Genomic DNA, 17,618 nt, shown 5'->3' with positions numbered 1-17,618 from the left:
CTTCTAATACAGATTGTTCAACAGACAAAAAGAATTATTTCAGAACATATTTTTATCTGATTAGCAACAAAACTTGACAGGAAAAGACTAAAAAATTCTGACCAAAACATCAGTAATTACAAATACTTAATTTTTTAAAAAACCAAAATATCTGTAATATAGTACACAAATGATGGTCATTTTTATTTTGTTTTCCCAGACAGGCTCTCACTATGTAGCCCAGGTGGACCCTGAACTTGAGGCGATGTTTCTGCTTCAGCCTCATAAATGGTGGAATTACAGGCAAGTGCCACACACATCACAACAAATGATTTCTTAATCTTAAGTAACGTTTTCGGGAAAAGACTTAAAACAAAATTTAGAACCTAAAGCTCATCAAAGTCATTTTACATAGCTTACTAATGTAGTTTCAGGTCACTTTTCAGAAAGATTAAACAATTGAGAATTTTGCATTCCCACAGATGACTGTAATTTTGAAAAGATGAAAAATATATAAACTCTGAATATCAGATTCATTCGAATTAAAAGCTTTGGTAAGTAACCACTATTTTAAAATTTTACTTTCTTCTGAAGGCATCTGACAGGTCTCCAGTATTCGGGACATGATCAGAAACACTGCAGCAGTAACAACAAAAGTGAAACAAAACTTACGTGTAGCTGCAAGTGATTACTGAAGGACTGGAAATGAGTGAGTCTTGAAAATCGTTTTAGGCTTTAAAAACAGCATGACTTCTCTTGAGGGGGAGGGCTTATTAAAGTAGTCTTTCTTTAAGGAAATTTTTAAAGGGGAAATTAATTTATAGAAGTAGCAGACTTGTTTTAATCTTAAGTCTCCTCTTCTCCCTCTTAATGGGCACTCTGGTTACTGATCACACTCAGTCCCTAACCAAACAGGGAAGGCCACACCTGAACTTCTTGGTTCTGGGTATCGTCGCTATCCCAGCCCTGTTCATGAAGCCATCTTTAATATAACACAGTTAAAACCTGCAACTCAGCTATCACCACTGAGAGAAAAGAACATCTCCTGAAGCCTTTCTACCTTGGTTAACTCTATCAGGAGTTCTTCTTCCAGAATACCATGAAAGGAGACATAATCCTCCCCATTCTGTAACACATACATAAATGCTATCAAGATATATGGGTCTATGGTATTTTCAGTAACTCCAGATACAATATACATCAAATTCCTGATTTAAAGTAACTCTGAATAAGCAGTAAATGCACAATAGTTCAGGCTCCTAGAAATAACTAGTGATCACTCACAATGAAGAGAGAGTTTTACTTAATAATTTTCTTTAGACATTCTAAAGGCAGATCAAAATCTAATAACTTTTGTATCAGGAGGTAAAAATGAATACAACTCCTGTAGTTGCTTTATGCTGCAATATTTTATTCAGGGGAAAAAGCAAACTTAACTTAGCTATGAGCATAAAAAAGCAACAGAAAGCACTGACTTCAGTAATCATCTCTTTGGAGTGACTCCACCTTACCTTGGTTTGGAATTCCATAAAGCTCTTCTCTGAACATTGCTTCCTGTCTGAAAACTAAGAACCAAAACCAGAAACTTCAAAGTTTCTCTGTTTATACAGATATCAGTAAGTTAGTTTAATACTGAACTAAATTTCAACACTCTATTCTCTGTTCCTATTTTGCTCAAAGGTATACATATATCAAGAGAATTTCTATCAATTTTCAGCTAAAAGTATCAGTTTTGCAGTTAAGAGCTCTTTATTTTTGTACATAAAAGGAAGTGGGTTTTGATACTATCTCAATGTTCTTCCTGTCTTACAATGTACTTGAAATAAAGTGATGTCACATTAAGAATAAAAGTGCTAAATAAGAAAATAAAAGAGGCACAATTATTTGCTTTACTGATAACTGCAACAGATTAAGAACTGCCTTGTTGCATGCTGCTGCTATCACACTGCTGGCCATAAGTCTGTTCTTTCTTTTTTTAAAAAATGTTTTATTTCAAAGAGAAAAAAAGCCCCCCAAAATGTCAAAACACATCTCTTGTAATAACTTCTATTGGACTACAAAAGCATTTATAAATATATGATACAGACCTAAAAAACATAGATATCTGTACCATAACAAATGACCCACAAACCAGAGACTAAATAATTTTTTTAGCTTGGCATTTATCTATTTCCTGGGAATATCACTGCTGCTGAAACAGATATGAACTACTGTGACATGTGCACCTCCCACTGCAGCCTCCAAACTTCTCTAAGTTTAATAGGCTACCTATAGTCAGAAAAGACTTTCATAAAACATTCCACCTTACTGTGTTCTACAGATGAATAACCAATATAGTGATGATTTCTAGGAGAGAAACGCATCAAAGACAGTCCAGAAAAATTCTGCATTCGCCATTACCTTCCGGTTAATGTTTTCTATTATTATGCAGAGTGTAGAATGAGCATTATGCTATTTGAATCTAGTTATTAAGCTAGTAACATGGGGGTTACTCCAAATTCTTAAGGAGAACCACTAGTAACTATTAGCTCTGAGCCGAATACAATGGCAACAGTTACTATTTAAATGACTTCTACAGCACATAGAAATCGAGGACTCCCACTGTATTCTCAGGAAGTTTACTACACCAGCCTCTTTTAATAGTGATTTCCCGCTTCAAATCCTATCTAGAAAATATCAATCTTGCTAACAGTTTCCTTTGCCTGATGGCTTGGTTTGGTTCCCAATCTTAGATCTCTAATTTCTACACTTAAAAAGTTTAATCTAAGGATAGGCAGCGAAAAGAAAGTCTCTTTCACTTTTAGCTTTACTGTTCCAAACCAGGTGCCTGACTGACCCTGAGGGCCATGGAGCACACACCTCCTTCCACTATTGACTGGGACTGCTTTACACATCAAGGATTTTAGATACTCAGCAGGCTAGTCAGGAGAATCAAAAATCAAGGTCAGGCTCAGTCACATAGTGAGCTTGAGACTGTATCTCCAAAAAAAAAAAAAAAAAAAAACCAAAATTTAAAAAAATTATGGACAGAGGTCGCTACTTTGTCTTGTTCTCAATTCATTTATCCCTAACAATTGAGGACTGGATGACTCTCCAAGTGGCTGTGATCTTAAAGCTATGATCTTTTGACTTTAGATTTGACCAAACTGTGTATCTAGTAGCTATACAAACAGCAAAGATGAGGCCAACAATCTCAGTTCTTTCCAAGAATAGCACACACACATTAGCACAAGTATGGTAGAGAATCAGAACGATTTTTTTGATACAGCCATATTAAGAGTTCAGAGGCATTCAAAAGTAATGTGCTTAATACTCCTGGAGGCATAATCTTAGCTTCTAGATGCAAAGACAGCTCACCTATTACTCAAATCAAAGAGGACATTTAAGCAATCAAAAATCTTGAATGTCTATTTTACTCAGAAATATCAGTTCTTTATAAAGGGCTCAAGATTTGACTCAAAACTTGCCTTGAGGGCTGGAAATTTAGCTCAGTGGCCTAAATCCCTGCGCCTGGCAAGTGTGAGGTTATGAGATCGATCCTCAGTACCAAAAACAAAACAAAACGAAAGTTGCCTTGAGTTAGTAACATGCATTTGAGAGTTCAACTTTTATAAATTATAAATATTGGGATTAAAAAAATTTGGCCTCTTCAAAGAGATCCTGACAAGAAACTACAGAAAAATTGACAGGAATAAGTAATAAAGTGTAGTCTCAACTGGAAAATTCTTTCTAGGGAAGTTGTTGCAATACAGACATCTCCTAAAGAAAGATTTTAGGGAGAGTTATGAAGCAGACACCAAATGGTATGAGAACAAAAAGAAATAAACTGGATTTGCTATTTGCTACTGGGAATGAAAAGCATTCTTCTGTTAGTGAGAGGAGAGCTGTTAGCATAGTAAGCACAAGAAATTAAATAAGAACTCTTTAAAAAGGTTACAGACAACTAAGGGCTGAAAACCAAGGTAAAACCTGAAATACTCCTAAACACATCTGCTTATTTAAGTTAAAAATTCAGTTTCTGACTAGACAAAAATAAACCTAGACACAGATCTCGTATCTCTCACAAAAAGTAACTCAAAGCTGAGCACACTAGTATATATCTACAATCCCTGCCTTTTGAGAAGTTGAGACAAGAGGATCACGAGTTGGAGATCATTTGCAGAAACCTAGAAAGACCCCATCTCAAATTAAAATGAAAAAAGGAAGCTGCATGGTGGCCTGTGCCTGAAATGCAGAACAAAAAGGAAACTGAGGCAGGAGGACTGAGAGTTCATGATCAACCCTGGCTACACAGTGAGACTATCTTTAAAAATGGGAGAGAGAGATACAGCTCAGCACTCTGCGTTCCACCTCCAGTACTACATTAAAAACAAATTAGAACTGGATCACAGAACTAAATATAAAATTATAAAACTCCTAGCAGGTAACAGGTAAAAAACCTAGGTTACCCTGGGTTTGGAGGTAGTATTTTAGACACAATCCACAAAAGAACTGGATTGCATTAAAATTTAAAGCTTCTGCTCTGTGCAAAAAAAAAAGTGACAAGAGAGCCAGGGATTTGGCTCAGTGGTGGTCAGTGACTGCCTGGCAAAAAAAGTGACAATAGAATAAAAAGTCATGGTTTTGAAGGAAATATATGAAAACTAATAAATGAATATTACTTGAAATATACCAAGAATGCTTGAAATACCACATTAAAAAAAAAGGAAAAAACTGAACCAAAGGCCTGAACACATCTCACTAAAGAACAGTAAGATGTTCAAAAAGATGTTCAATAAGATGAACAAAAAGATGTTGTACATCACACACAATCAGGAAAATGCAAATTAAAATAAATATGCACCTACAGGAGTGGCCAAACTACAGCATGGACAACACCAAATGCTGACGATGATGTATAACAACAAAATTGATTGCCTGCCGGTGGGAATGCAAAAGCCACTTTAGTGATGTCTGATTATTTCTTATAAAACTAAACATACTCCTTGCATATAATTCCACAGTCACATTCTTGTATGCATCAAAAGGAAATGCAAACTTACGCCCATGCAAAAACTGCACACAGTAGTTTACAATGGCTTTATTTTTAATTGCCAAAATATGGACACAATCATTGTGACCTTAATACGAAAATGGATAAACTGGGGTTCACTCAAACAATAGAGTATTCTTCAGTGCTAAAAAGAAATGGATCAAGCCATCAACAGGCATGGAGGAATCTCAAATGCCATTATTAGTAATATAGGATGCCAGTATGAAAAGGTTCCAACTATTTGGCAGTCTGGAAAAGGCAAAACTATGAAGAGAGTAAAAAAAAAAAAAGCTCAGTGGCTCCCAAGAGTTAGAAAGAGAGTGTTGCATATGGAGGACAGAAGATGTTTAGGACAGTGAAACTTTTCTGTGTAGTACTATCATGGTAAACACATGCCTCATGTCCGCATGCATTATCGTATCTGTTCAGTGCTTTAGTGTGCACGGCCCTGATTCTGGGGGTAATGATGTGCCAGTGTAGTTTCATCAACTGTAACAAAAGTACCACACTGGCAGGGAATCTTCAAAGCGGACAAGGAGATGCCTGTGCAGGGACAGGGAGTGTGGGCAATTTATGTACATTCTACTCAGTTTTGCTGTGAACCTAAAGCTGCCCTAAAAAAGAAAAATGTAATTCCTGGGTCACACTAATCATGTCCATGTGGCATGTGTTGTGTTGGACAGTATAAATACAATATTTTTCACTACAGGAACTATTAGAAATACTCAATTAGGGGTAAAGGCAAGAGCCTGGCTGGCCTGGGGTCTGGGGAGAGAGAAGCTCCTAATGAGGGTGTTTGTTCTACACAGCACTCAGAATGTTATGAAAGGGTCAGGTAGATTTACCTTTCCTTTTCCACCTGCTCTTTTTTCCCTCTTTGTTGCTGCCACCATCACTGCTGCTGCTGCTGTTCTCAGAACTCTGGGAATCTGACTGACCATCACTGCTTTCTTCTGAACCTTCTGAAAGCTCTTTCACCCCATCCGGCACATCTTTCTGAAAATGCAGGCATCCAATTAGGATTAATTATTAACATAATACAAATAGGAATGAAATTCTGATATGCAAGGTTGCAACTTAATTGTACTGACTAATTTTTAGTATTATAAGACATAGTAGAAGAACTAGCAATATTTTCTAATTTCCTGTCATTTCTCTTTCTTGGACCAAATAAATGCTTCCATCTATATTCAAGGATAAAAATTATACATAACCTTTGTATACACGTACAATACATAGCCTTAAATTAGACAAATATGGGCCAGATCTCAGCTCAAGTAAATGACGTGTTTAGGATTTAATGTCATTAAATATATGTATATCTGTGTAAGTACCACTATTCTGAATTAAATTAGACAACTGGAGGCAGGATGGCAAGAGACAGTACACGATTATATTCTAAATGGTTCCTAGATACTTGTTAATAACTATCCAAAGTCAGAAAAAGGAATGTGTTTAAAAATCTTATCAATCTTGTTCGTTTTAGAATTTAATAATGACATTGCTAACCAGAAAGCACAAATGTGTCAGCTTACTACATAAACAGAGTAATTGTAAGATCAAGAATTAGGAAAACAAAACTTTCTGGCTTTATCTTCTAACTGCCTAGTCTTGGTCAAAGCATTAACCTCTCCTGGCTCAGTTTCCCTGACTATAAGGTGGGGATAACAATATTTCCTCAAAAAACAATCATTTGGAAATTAAATGACTTAATTAATATAAAATGCTGGCATAAAAGTTCAAAAAATGTTACTATAAATTTATGTTGTCTATAAAGATATACATGTGTGAATACAGATTACAGAATGTTGTTTCTAAGTTACATTTACAAATTTTTTCCCATTTTACCATATAATTTCAAATTAAATTGAAAAAATAATTCTGACAAAAACAAAATATGACCCTCCTACATAAGTGACAGTCAAGTGACATTACAGACAGTATCATATACTGTGATAAGTAACAATTTTTCCACTTGAATTTATATCCTAGTGCCATTTCTCTTCAAGTCATCCCTTATGTTACACACTTTCTTAAAATACAGACCCCATATTTTTCTATTCTTTCCTTCAAAATGCAGGACAGCTTTTATAGTTAGTTGTCAGCCAGGTATCTTGACCTGTAGGTTCAACAAGTATCTGAAATACAAATATAATTAACTTCTTTTTGTAAAAAACTTGGGATCCTGGGATCATCTGCTCATGTCCCAAATCTCAGAATCCACCACGCTCACCCACTCCAAAAGTGGCGCGTGGTGTTTCTGTAACGTCTCTTATTCCAGCTCCTTTACCACTTTCTTAGTTTAGTGGCCCAGTTTTTACTCCAGACAACTATAACCACCTTTTTCTTGCTTCACTCTGAAATCATTGGATTACATTGTTCTGGAAAACCTCTGTGTGCTCACGTGCTCGCTCTCTCTCTCTCTCTCTCTCTCTCTCTCTCTCTCACACACACACACACACACACACGCACGCACGCACGCACGCACGCACGCACGCACGCACACGCGCCAAAACAGCTCAGTCAGGTTCAAATGCTCCAAACTTTGGTTTATCTAATGTTTACATATTCGGATGCCTTAAAGAAGCTCACACACAATGGTCTAACTATTCTAATTTTCTCTACTTTCAATGAATAACATTTGCTTGAGCTATTTTTATGTTCAAGAAGGCTTCTACTCCCACTACTTATTTGATAAAAGCCCAGTTTAAACCGTATAAGCTAACAATAATATCAAAGTTTTAAAATTTATTCAAAATTAGTTTTTATTTTACATCACTGTCACAGTAGTTCATCACATAGCACTAATATAACATAGTATAATAGTATACACTAGTAATACCATAAATCTATTACTTGGTCTCCATTCTGTTCCTGACATGCAGCTCCAAAACTCATACAATTTCCTGAGCAACCACGGTACCAGAAGACTTCTTTCTAATACTTGCTCTCTGATCTCGTTTCCTGAGACACAGTTTCTAAGACCCCTGTAATTTACAGGACTGACATAGCTCCTAGGCCCCTTGGGATCTCCTGGGTGACAGCAGCACCTTTTACTTAAGTGAGATGACACTGGATTACTCCAGATGACAGTGCTGGAACTTTCAGCCCAACGTCCTAGGAGCAGAGAAAGCACAGAACAGATCAGCACTGGCCAATGATACCACCTAATGAAACCTCCATACAATCTCAAGAGGCCTGGGGTTCAGGTGAGCTTCCAGATAAGCTGAGCACAGGTGAATGCCTTGAGGATGGCCCTCCCAAAGGGCCCAGATGTTTCATACCCCTTCTCCCACACCTCATTCTGTGTCTCTTCTATCTGCTATTCATCTATACCTTTCCTAATATCTCTATTTAAAAAAAAACAACCAGGTAAATGGCTGGGCCTAATGAAATATGCCTGTAATCCCACAGCACTTGGGAAGCTGAGGCAGAAAGATCACCATGGGTTGGAGGCCAGCCTGGTCTCTACACAATGAGACGACACCTCAAAAACCAACACCCCCCCCAATAAAAGGACAAACAGTAAATAAAAGTAAAGTGTTTAATTTCTGTAAGCTGTCCTAGCAAATTAGTCAAATCTAAGAAGACGGTTATGGGAACCCCATTATAACATCTTTAAGAATTACAGGTTACCACCTGGAACTTGTAACTGAGATCTGGACCGGAGACAGTGGGGAGCGAGTCTGTCTTGGGGGAATACAGCCCTCCATTTGTGGAATCTGACACACCATTTCCAGATGGACAGTGTAAGAACTGACTTGAATCAGCGTACCCAGCTGTTGTTTGCTGGAGAAGTGCTTGGTATGTGGGGAGAAAACCCCATAAAAGTATTACACTAAGTGTACATTTTGGATTTTTTTCTTAGAGCGCCAATGGAGTAGATACCTCATGGTTGTTATTAAAATGATGAAGTTCTAACACAGATAAAGTCTCAAAACAAAAAGTCTTATGCGGGAATAAGACTTTTAACTTCACAAAGTTAAACAGAGGAGGCAATATAGGCAGTTTAGATCTTTTTAATGTTAATAGGCTAAACACAATTACAGAGGACAGTAATGACCACAGTTTGGAGCTATAAAGCTAAGAAGAGACAGAGTCTCTCACAGACGTGGACATTGTCATTGCCTGCCAAACATTTGTTCTGTCTCCTGATAAACTTATCTTGGACAACAATTTCTTTCCTTAGTTCACCTGTCTGGAGTGGGCTTAATCGCAACCTCACATCAGGGATGATCATGATCTGAATACCAGCCAGTCAGTCAGAAGAAACCATACATTTGCCAACAGCCATTATTCAGGGATGGCCACATTAACCAACCAACTAAACCAAACCCTGGATTTTTCTCTTTTCAGGCTTGTAGTATGCAGAAAGAGGACTGAAGTTAAAAGACATATATGATGGGGAAAGAAGAAAGTCAACCAAAAGAGAACGGAGATATCACTTGAGTACCTTGATCTAGCCTGATTCCCCTAGAATTTTGTTTCATGAGATGGTAAATTCTGTCTCATGCCCACTAATTCAGAGCTGTTTTGACTGCTTGTAACTGAAGGATATTGATAAGCAAGAGTCACTTTAGTGTAGGAATTAAGATATTAGCCTGTGTGTTGTAAAGTGGAAAAGATGGGTTTGGGAGTTAAAGTTATATCTGGGTTGATATTCTAGTTCTGATATGGACTGGCCAACACTACTCAAGAGCAATTCAATCTTCTTAACTTTGATACTTTTCCATTAAAAAAACAATAATCACAATTATGTTATATCAGAGAACTAATGAAATAGTAATGTATAGCTTCTAGACAGTATGGTTCATCATAACACCCTATAATTATTCAAATGGTACAAAGTTCTTTAAAATCACTGGAGAGGCTAGAAAGCATGGTACAATAATCCAAGTTACTTGGGAGGGAAAAGGGTTCAAGTTCGATCCTAGTCAGAGCAACATGTGATACCCAGCCTTGATTAAAAAAAAAAAATTACTCCCAGCTACCAGGGAGGATCCTCTTGAGCCCCAGGAGTTCAGAGCCAGAACAACATAGCAAGACCCATCTTTTAACAAGAAGCACCAGAGATCATTTTTATTTCATTCTTTCAGGACAATACTATCATAAGGAATAATTACTTCTCTGGTCGACCTATAGATTCGTAAAAAGAAAAAATACACACACACACACACACACACACACACACACACACACACACACACACGAGGCCTGGTAAGGCACGTGCATGACGTGCATGAGGCTCTTGATTCATCCACAGCATCCAAAAGCAAACAGACAGACAGACATTGTATGTGTGCACGTTAGAGAGTTGATAGACTTATTTCAATGAAAATCAGTGCTTCAAGAACAGAATTCTGTCTGTATAACTCAAGTATTATTTATGGTTTCATTTTTTATTTTTTCTTTTTAAATAACTTCCCAACAGAAATATTTACCTTCAAAGTATACACTCCCATTCTACCTGGAACTTTATAGAAGATGCCTTCTTCACCTCGGGAATTTGTATGTAGCATTGCATTCAGACATGCGAGCGGGGAAGTCCCACTGTAAAACAAAATAAGATGATGATGATGCTACTGAAGACAGTGATCAGTCTCCCTCTCTGATTAGTCTATGTAACACTGATCTGATTTTTTAAATTGGTAGATATTCCTTTAATTTAAACATAGTTTGTCAATGTCACAGGTTACCATGATTGAAATGGATGTAAAAATCATTCTCATGTATCCGAAAAAAAAAAAAAAAACCTTAGTACCAATCTAGTATCTAAATTTAAGTCAAGAAAAATATAGAAGCAAGCATATATTCTGACACATTCTATTTTACTAATGCACAAGCTTTACAAATATTAAAGAAAAGTGTGGGGGGGATCACACACAGAGACTCAAATAAATGGTCTTTCTCCTCTTGCTATTGTTGCACCAAAGTAAATCTGACCTGTGAAACTACTTTCTTGTACATAAAACTATCATGAGATCACTTAAAAAGGCATTAATTGGGACTCTGAGTATTTATTTTGAATACAAAAACATAGATAAATGTGTGTGGTGAGATCAAGATACCACTAGTCAGACTGAGAGAAATCAAATAGATTCGGATTTTATGTAAGTATTGTACTAATTCAATTTACAGGTTTCCGACTATAGCACTATATTTATATAAGATATCATCAATGGAAGAAGCTGAATGAAATGAACATGGGCACCTATGTACTGTTTTTGCAGTTTCCTGAAAAAACTGGAACCACTGACCCAACAATTCCACTTGAAAATCTATCAACAAGGAAGTAAGGTAACAAGGACTCAGGCACTTATGTGCAAGGGTTTACTTCCTCCATCACTGTTAGCAGCATAAAGCACTGAAAAATGACCTTGAAATCCACTTAAAAGCCAACAGTTGACCGTATGTTAAAATAACCAACGGGACATAAACCCTAATAGCCACATTAAAGCTAAAGAGTGCTAAGTTCCAAGACACTTTTACTTAAGTCTTCCCCAAAACCCTCAACGACAGGCAAAATTATAAATTTTTTAAAATGAGAAAAAAAAACCAAAAAACCTAATGCATGGAGGTAGTAAAATTGTTCAAAATCCTAGTTAGTAAATTATGAAGCCAACATTTCCCTGAGAAGAAAAAAGAAGCAGCAAAATAGAAAAGGCTTAAAAAGAAAGCATATATCTAAGAAGAAAAAAAAGAAGTTCAATAACTTCTCAGCCAAGTTTACCCTGATTAATGGCATTCAATTTCAATATTAAGCACAGTGATAAACTAAAGTTGGTGGGTCCAAAAAGAAAAGCTCTTTTAGCAGAGAGTCCATCAAGGAAGAGCAGGGAGCAAACAGCCATGTAACACTGTGAGGCCTGCTGCTATTATAACCGACACAAGTCTGTAATTTCTGACCCAAAACACTCTAGCTAAATGTTTCAGATATTAACCCCATCCTCCCCAGATTTTAGAAAGGTAGCCCAATATACCTAAGTTATGTAACAATGTCAAAGAAATTGGGGGCAGTACTGCAGTCATAACCAAACTCAGAGAAATATGAATTCAACAAAGATTGTGTTAATGTCACTTCACAAGAAATGTCATCAGATGGCTTTTGGTGTTAGTAAATGAAGAATCTTCATTTCTTGAGAATCTGAGATACTGCAATTATTGGGTAAGAGACTGTCAATTGGCATATAAAGTAGTTTAAGTCAAAGAAAGAAAAAAATTCTTAATACCTGGAACAAAAATAAAACATTAATTATAAAAACAATCCTTAAAGTGACACCTATAGAATGAAAATAAATGGTACACACATCTGGAGAAAAGATGTGATGGAAGGGTGAATCTGCATATACAGTCATATTTTCCTTGCAAATCCGATACACATGCCATGTTAGACCACATATATCATCAGAACAATTTTTAGTTTATCATCTGACTCATCTGACTCTGTAGTAGGCCAGCCAGATTCAATGATGCGTTATTTTATTGAAAGCCTCTAAGGTAACAGACTCTCCCTTCTTCTACATTTGAACCTGAAAACATCTAGCTCTGGGAGCAGCTAAGTCTGGTAACAATGATGGATGAGTCTGCTGAGAAAGGAGCAAACATGAAGGTGGCACAGCTGAAGCTGCTGCAGGATCTGGCTCGAGCCTGCCTGGTTTTTTCACTTACACTAAATGACAGATTTCCTTCAGTGGTTAAGCCACTTTATATACTGTTTTCTGATTTACGAATGAAAATAGCTGACACAAGGTACCTTAGGTAAAAGTATTCAAATTTACAGATATAAAAAGGAAACATTAGAAAACAATATTTAAAAGTAAACAACTATTAAAAACATGTTAACTTTGTGATCAGTAACATCTATTATATGGTAATGTGAGAAAGGGGAAGGGGCTATCTGAACTTGCACAGACTGTAATCAGAAACGTGTTTCTAATTTTGTTTCTAAATCATAAGTTTCAAGGATTAAGAAAAAAATAAAACATGGATCTAGACATGAAATTCCAAAGGACAGCTTAAAGCGGCTATTTTTATTTAACATTTATCCATCACATGATGACCTAGAGTGAAACATATTTCTCTTGTCACAGTGATGGTGGGCTTTGACCTGGTTGATGACATAGTAAGAGAAGTAGGGGCTAACATGTGTTTGCGTTTGGTCTAGCCCTGTAACTACTATGACAGCACAGAAAACTATCATCAGACAATCAACAGTAACTCAGCCTACGTTAAAATACATACATGAAAAAAAAAGGATTCACTGTTACAAATCACTGAAAGTTTTGCCATCGTTCAACAACAAAAATACCTTAAAAGCAAGTCATGTGTGTGTATACATGCGCACATGTATGTATATTTTGTAGAAAACATGTTTCTTAGTAATACATAATTCCAAAGACAATAAATGAAATTCTTAAGAAAAACGTACCCAGGCATGGTGGCACATGCTTACAATGCCAGCAACAATCAGAAGGCCAAGGCAGGATGATTGCTGCAATCTGGAGGCCAGTTTAGCAACACTGTAAATTCAAGGCTACCCTGGACTAAATAAGTGAGACCCTGTCATTCACACACAAACAAATGTACATACGTCTAAACAAAGATATTTACATTTACTGTACATGTTATATTAAAAGACAAGAGAAAACTTTCTTCAGATAACAAGAATTCAGAAGAAAAATCATCTGTAAATGTAAAAATTCTATTAGATGAACTCCAATTAATAAAATGTACCACAGCAGCATAAGCGCCTGCCTTGCAAGCAGGCAGTCGTGAGTTCGATCCCCGGTATCGATAAAAAGGAAAAAGACAAAAAAAAAAAAAAAGTACCAGAAATAAATAATTCAGGAATGAAGAAAAACAAAGTCTCTTTTTAAAAAGTAACGTATAATCAGACATGGTGGTGTACCTTGTAATCTCAGCACTCTAAAGGCTGAGGTAGAAAGATTCTAAGTTTTGAGTTCGAGTTCAGCCTGGGTGGGTTACATGGTAATACTCTAACTCCCCCCCCCCAAAAAAAGGACAGAGTTATGTATTATGATAGAAATTTAAGTATTTTTCAACCTCATTTTGAAAATAACATATCCTCAGAATGTTTTTAATTTTCTTTGGCCTCAATTTCAGTAGTCATTTAGGAATAAATAATTCTCAATAAAGAAACTTGTCTATTTTCTTAGTTTCTTTAACTGAAGACAGTAACCAATGGTTATTCCTAGATAAGAATTCCAGAATATCTTTCAGCGAACATGTTTTATGATTTTTAATTTTTTTGTTACTAGGCTTCATTTATATAAAAAGTTCCAAAAAGACATGAGTATTTGCCTTGCAAGCATGAAGTCCTGAGGTCAATTTCTGGTACCCTCAAAAAAACCCAAACAGTAAGAAAAGAAATCATATACACAATGAGGCAGAAGTCTAATACTGAATAAAGATACAATGAACAGCAAGGTGTTTGTCGACCAAGTACAAGAAGACACAAACGCAAAGTCCTACACACCCATAAATAAAAAGAAATGGGTTACTTTCACATGGCATTCAAAGATCAAGAAACAAACCTAAGATAAAAAAGCTGTGAAGATCTAATGATTTTAGAATAAGCATATTTGGATCACATTACTATAATTTTTAATTGTTTGAATTATATGTAATGATCATTATGGGGGAATTAAGCTTTTCATTTACAGATACTCACATAAAAGCAAATAGCTTGAAAGTTTTGTTATATCATAGTGTAAAGTATGATTAAAATACATGGTAACAAAAAAAGTAAAAAAAAAAAATATACATGGCAACTGTTTAAATTTTTAAAATGTTTTATGGTAAAAGACCCCATAGCCATGAATCCCCCGGCTCTGAACATATCTCCTATTATCCTTGCCACTTCTGGAAGTCTTCTTTCATGAGTGTCTTTATCAGATGTGATTTTAAAAATGCAGTGAACCCTGCTGCCAAGAGCCATCCACCAGAAAGGAGGCTTCTAAAAGCATTACAGTGTGTCCTCACCCACCTTAATCACCATGAGAGCCTTCTGGCTTTCTCCAAAGTCAAAACAATCATGCAAGGTTAACATTTTGAATCAGTTCAGCACATCAAGGCAGGAATGTCAGCACATTAAAGACACTCAAGAAACAGCAGTTCCAGAACTTACAGAGCAGTTACAGAACTGCTTCAGAAAGCAGTCAGAATAATAGGTTAAGGATGAGGGGCCGGGCTTTTTAGTTTTGTTTCGATTTTGACAGTATGCTTGTGACAAAGAGTGACTGTGCAGAAGTCCTTTACTCTTTCTGAAAGTTTTCTTATTTTGATAAACCAAGTAACTTGTTTATAACCTATAAAATGCAGGAAAGGTGATGTGGCATCACTTTAGTGACTATTTTACACAAAGAATTGAGGGATGTTAACGACATTGTCTTTTATTGTGATAAATTTAAGAATTTAAACATTCACTGTATTTTTAAATCATACTTTGTAGGCTTCATATAAAAGTACAATCACTTTGCAAATCCATAATAGAATAGGTTACATGTTAAAATTTATCTTTACAATAAATTTCAAAAATAATTTATTATTTAGACACTGTTTGGATGTCCATGCTAAGGTGTTCTTTGAATAATGTTCTTAGACAGATTAAACTACTTATCCTAAAGCAATGAATGATTACAAATAATAACCCATACAATAAGATGAAAACTCATGAATTCAGAATCTAAAATGACCCCCTATTACTTCTACTACTTGCTTATTTATAACGCTTGTGGAATTCCCTCCTTTGAATACAGATGGAACCAGTGATTTGCTTCTGACCAATGATATGCAGTAAAGGCAGTATCAGCTTAATGACTGACAAAGGCTGCACTGTCCTTGCTAGGTAACGCTCTTTTTGATAAAATATGTGGCCATACGTGGGAGAACCATATGGCAAAGAATTCAAGAATTCAGCCTCTAGTCAACAAGCATTTAGGAAGCAAGGCCCTCAATCTGATAGCCCAGAAATACCTGAATCCTGCCAATAACCATGACAGCTTGCAAGTAGGTTATTTCCCAATCAATGTCAGAGGAGAACCTAAGTCCTCATCAGCACTCTACTGCATTGGAAAGCACCTAGTGAAGGCATGATCATGACTCCTGACATGGGAACCAAAATAATAAATGTGTGAGGCTTTAAATCGCTACATTTGTGGCAATGTTAAATAGTAATACATTATAATAAAAGCAATTAACTAACAGTTAATTGTAACAGCTAACAGTAAGTATGAGATGCCAATATTAGAGGCAGCTAAATTTGATTTACAGTCTGAGAGGGACTGGGCTGTCAAGGAAGTCAGAAGAAAAACAGACATCAGAATTGTGACTGCAGGCACATATGAAGATGACCAGGGCTCAAGACAGAGATGCAATGACGTGCTTCCCTAAGAGATAAGCAGTCACTTGGAATTATACTGTAATTGGCACATATGGTCCAGTAAAGTCCAGTTAGCCATCAGTCACCCAGGTGGGTAACCACAGCGTTTTGATCCATCTCTTCTGAAAACTGCCTTTGTTCTTCCCATGTACCCTTGCTACTGGACCTGTATTAATTAACTAACAGGTTGACTTATTGTTTGAACTACACTGTACCACAATGTGACTCTGCTGTACAAATTACCCCTAACAAAGGGTCTCAGTGGCAACTTCTGGGACCTCCTCCTGTCTCTCAAGAGCTATCCCTGTTCCCCAATAAACTTTTCTTACACTTAATCTCCTTTTTCTTTGGAATTCATTCTCTGATTTCATGGAACATGAACTCGGTCAGCATAATTGACATCCTGCAGGAGTTAACATTTTCCCCCCATAACACTAACACCCACTGTTTAGGGTTAATACAAAACTAATAAACAGTAAAGAGCTAATAATGAGATACTAATACTATTGTGCAAATGTATAACAAGAAACAAGGTATTTTAGTTATTTCAAAGTATTTCCCACACCCTTATAATGTACTTACTCATTTCATAGGGAAAAATATTGTAGCTAAAAATGGAGAAATTCGCTAGACAGTGGATAAACTGAATGATCAAAGTTAGCATCACCAAACTGGGATAATATGAAATCATACAGCTCATGATAGGATGTAGTAAAAATTCCACAATACCACAGAGTGGTATTTAAAGAAGAAGAAGAAAAAAAAAGCAAGAACAGTTGAACCTAATTATGAGGAAACATCAGTATAACCAAAGCATGGGGCACGCTACTAAAGATGCAGCCTACATTCTTAAAAACTGTCAAATCAGGTCCAGATTTAAACAACAACAAAAACTAACACTAAGTAAAGATATTGGACTTAAAAACTAAATGTAAAGATCTGACCATGAAGATATTGGCAGAATAATAAACAAGTCTGGATAAAGTTTGTGGACTACAAAATAGAGCGACAATGCCCACTTCACACTTTGATAGTTATACTGTGGTCATGTAGAAGCATGAATTTGCCTTTAGAAAACATGCTCTGAAGTGTTACAAGGTGAATGGAGCATCATATCCAAAATTTATTCTCAATTATTTCAGGAACACAGACCATACAAGGGAGTAAGGGACACACAGTAAGTGTCAACATTTACAGAATAAAAGC

The 17,618-nt window shown here is 36.2% G+C and overlaps 1 protein-coding gene across 4 annotated transcripts in view; it reads right to left on the bottom strand.

Moving 5' to 3' along the window:
* The window catches only part of Asxl2 (ASXL transcriptional regulator 2), a 153,798-nt gene that overhangs the window by 37,125 nt on the left and 99,055 nt on the right, over positions 1–17,618 (bottom strand). For 2 of the 4 annotated variants that reach the window (XM_013155917.3, XM_063231340.1), the window contains exons 3-4: positions 10,453–10,561; positions 5,857–6,007 (exon numbers count right to left, since the gene is read on the bottom strand). In XM_013155917.3, coding sequence (XP_013011371.1) covers positions 5,857–6,007; positions 10,453–10,561 — 260 coding nt within the window. Of the gene's footprint in view, positions 1–1,490; positions 5,791–5,856; positions 6,008–10,452; positions 10,564–17,618 lie in introns of those variants that run through there. The other 2 variants (XM_063231344.1, XM_063231343.1) reach the window with 2 other exon arrangements.

This window comes from Cavia porcellus, unplaced genomic scaffold (assembly GCF_034190915.1).
Source record: "Cavia porcellus strain 051 isolate PalLab524CR breed Dunkin Hartley unplaced genomic scaffold, mCavPor4.1 scaffold_1, whole genome shotgun sequence".
NCBI lineage: Eukaryota > Metazoa > Chordata > Mammalia > Rodentia > Caviidae > Cavia > Cavia porcellus.
Note: the sequence above shows the minus strand (reverse complement) of the source record. Positions and strands in the feature narration are given on the sequence as shown.